The sequence below is a fragment of the Kryptolebias marmoratus genome, linkage group LG14, assembly GCF_001649575.2.
Source record: "Kryptolebias marmoratus isolate JLee-2015 linkage group LG14, ASM164957v2, whole genome shotgun sequence".
Taxonomy (NCBI): domain Eukaryota; kingdom Metazoa; phylum Chordata; class Actinopteri; order Cyprinodontiformes; family Rivulidae; genus Kryptolebias; species Kryptolebias marmoratus.
In genome coordinates, this window is record NC_051443.1 from 24,145,790 (window position 1) to 24,148,930 (window position 3,141).

General features: G+C 43.5%; 1 protein-coding gene across 1 annotated transcript in view; it reads right to left on the reverse strand.

Moving 5' to 3' along the window:
- The window catches only part of man1b1a (mannosidase, alpha, class 1B, member 1a), a 23,313-nt gene that overhangs the window by 11,576 nt on the left and 8,596 nt on the right, over positions 1 to 3,141 (reverse strand). The window contains exons 7-9 of the mRNA XM_017425537.3: positions 1,853 to 2,026; positions 395 to 543; positions 69 to 257 (exon numbers count right to left, since the gene is read on the reverse strand). Of these exons, the coding sequence (XP_017281026.1) occupies positions 69 to 257; positions 395 to 543; positions 1,853 to 2,026 (512 nt within the window). The remainder of the gene's footprint in view (positions 1 to 68; positions 258 to 394; positions 544 to 1,852; positions 2,027 to 3,141) is intronic.

Here is a 3,141-nt window from a genome sequence, read left to right on the forward strand (position 1 = left end):
GTCCTGACCTGGTACTGGGGGTCCTGACCTGGTACTGGGGGTCCTGACCTGGTACTGGGGGTCCTGACCTGGTACTGGGGGTCCTGGGTGACGTGGCTCAGCTCCCTGAACTCCAGCTGGATGCTGGTGACCTCGGCCAGCGTGCTGTCTGACGTCCACCGCGGCGGGTGAGCCGTGCCCGTCCCGATGTTCACGTCTGAGAACGGGATCTTGGAGGGGGTCTTAAAGGCCGGCATCAACCTGGACCCCAGGTCTTTCTTTAGGGGAGGAGAAGAAACTGGATTACAGCAAAACACTGACGGGTGGGTTTAAATATCAGAAATTACATCTGTTAAAGAAGATGAAATGAACAGAGCCGGCAGCCGAAGACTTCTCCGGTTCTGGGCGGACTCACAGCTTTCTCCAAGAAGAGCTGGTCTTTGGTCAGGTGGTAGCAGCTCAGCAGGCCCCCCAGGACACGGATGGTGGTTTCAAAAAGGTTCACGTCCACGTTCTTCTCGAACGACAGCTCCTTCTCCACCCAGTTCCTCGCCTCAGCGAACTCTGCGTCAAAAAAAAAAAAAAAGGATCAACTGTAACTCGGTTGAAGCTCTTCCTCAGATTTAGGACAAACGTCGCCCACAGCCAATCGGATCTCACGCTAAAAGATGCTTTTAGCTGCTAAAACAATAAGTTTCTTATCCTTGTCTCGATTGTTTCAGCTTCAGCTGCTGACACCAAGGATTCCAGCCGAGGTGTCACGATTATCAGCGGTTTTGTCACAGTGACCCAAACAAAAACGACTAAGATAATGTCATGTTCTGCCTGAGAGATAAGAAGATGACCTTCGACCTTTACAGGCGACCCGGCTAAAACTCGATAGAACCAAAAATATTCAGTCTTTTTTTAAATTTTCACAAGTCAACGCCTCCAAACGGGGTTCGATGAGGGAAAAGTCGTGGGTTGTCTTCAACGTTTGATCAAAAATTCGTACCAAAAAGAGAAAAACGGGACCACGTTGTACATGTAATGGATTGTGTCGCGCTGCCACGGTAAAATGAAGGCCGCCACACCTTCAGAATAAAATTTTATATACATATTTGCACACTTATATTAATAATATATAGAACCGTGCAAATATATATGTATATTTGCGCACTTACATTAACGATTATCATAGAATTTAAATGAATTTCACTATCATGAAGCGTTAAAGTTTACTTTATTTTGAAAAGCCAACACTGCCGGTCTCGTGCGAAAGTCGCTTTCTCGCTAAAACGACTCCACGGAATCGTGTCAAGGTTGTAACTTTCCTTTCAATCGACAGCTGATTAATAAATAAAAAAAAACTCAAATAAATAAATAAACCTGGTCTTGTGTGGGGTTTTCTTACAGTTTTGTGTTGTTGTTATTTTTTTTAAATCGCATGTTTTCCAACACATCGTGTGTATTTATAATTTTTTTATTGTTAATACGAAAGGATGGAAGCCGGCTGATAACAGGACACGAAAAATTAGACTTCCTGATGTAAAATACGACCCATTACTGGATGAAAGAGGATTCTAGTTGCTATTTTTTGGTAGTTAATTTTCATTTCTGTCCTCTTTTCAGAGGAGAAAAATGTTTTGTTACCCCGTAAGACGGAGATTAACCAATCAGCTTCAGATTTAGGTTGTTCAATCCTCTCATCACGGACAATAAGTCCTGTGGATTTGGAAACATTTCCTCGTTTTTTGCCAAAGTTACTGGAGGGGAGGGAACCATTTCCTCCAAATCTGTTCTTCAGTTTTTACCTGATCTTCGCAGACAGACAGAAAAACAAACCAACGGACACAGCCGGAACCAGAACCTCCTCGGCGGAGGTGACGAGTACCTTCTTTCAGTCCCATGATCCACATGGTGTCTAAAGAGTCGATCAGCGTCAGGCCGAGTCCGAACCACTCCCCGAACGACTTGGAGACTGGCTTCAGCTCGTCGTGGCCCCAGGCGTGGTCCCTGTAGCCCTTCCAGGCGTGCCTGAAGGCGTCGCGCACCGCCTCCAAACGGTCTTCAGTCCCAGGGGAGATTATAAGCACAGACACAACATTATTTATTTAAATAAACACAGAAAGACGATGAATTCAAGCCTGGTGTTTCCTGCTGTTCAGACGAAAAAAAAGTAACTTTTAATGTTACAGAAACGGCAGCGTGTTCATTAAATGTTTAATATCGCCAGCTGGCAGCTCAAATTAATGCTTATTAGCCGAGTTTGGGACAGCCGCCATAAATGCTGATGAAGGTTTAAACCCTTAAATTTTCTGTGACGGCGTTTGTTGCGCTTCAGAGATTCAGACATTTCAGACTCAAGTGAAAAACTGGAGCAAAAATACGAACCAACAAACACACAAGTCTATTCGTCCTGTAGCTTACACTTAAAATAAGATTTATTATAATAATAACTTTACATAAAGCCCTGCTTATTCTCTAAATAGTGCATTTGAGGCAATTAGGATCTTGGTTTTAGGGTCACAGGCCTCTAAAACAGTTTAAAATAAAAAAATGCTGAATCTTTATCGCTTGTTTTTGCAGACTATAACCTTCCCAGAAGCAGAGACAGAAAAACAAACCAGCCTTGTTGTCTAAAAGGTCAAAGGTCGCAGGTTCTGCACAGCAAGGAAGGACGTGTCAGCTGGTAAATACGCTAGAAAACTAAAATAAATCTTATTCCGTTTTATTTTAAAACCAATCTGGACTGTAAGCAGCGTCTTACAGGTCAAAACAAACTTCGACAAAGTCCTGAATTGAAGAGTATTTGTCTTTTGTTAAGAAAAACAAAACTAATTTAAATTATTTGACCTAAACTTGCAGCAGAATAAAAAGGAAACACAGAAAATAAAGTGTTAAACTTTCACGTTTAGCTTCTCAGACGGGTGAGTAAATAAATAAATAAACTGCTTGCCACAAAGGCGCCTTAAAAAGTGGGATTTGGCTGCAAAGCGTCTCCTCGTCGCTGATTTCTTACAACCAGGCAGATTCTCCGAGCTCCCGTGCTTCACCTGAACCCTCCGTTCTTGCTTCGTTCTGGTGCCGAGTGGTTTAAACCAGGGGTCTCCAATCCTGGTCCTGGAGGGCCACCATCCTGCAGGTTTTCCTTGTTTCTCTGCTCCAACACACCTGATTCAG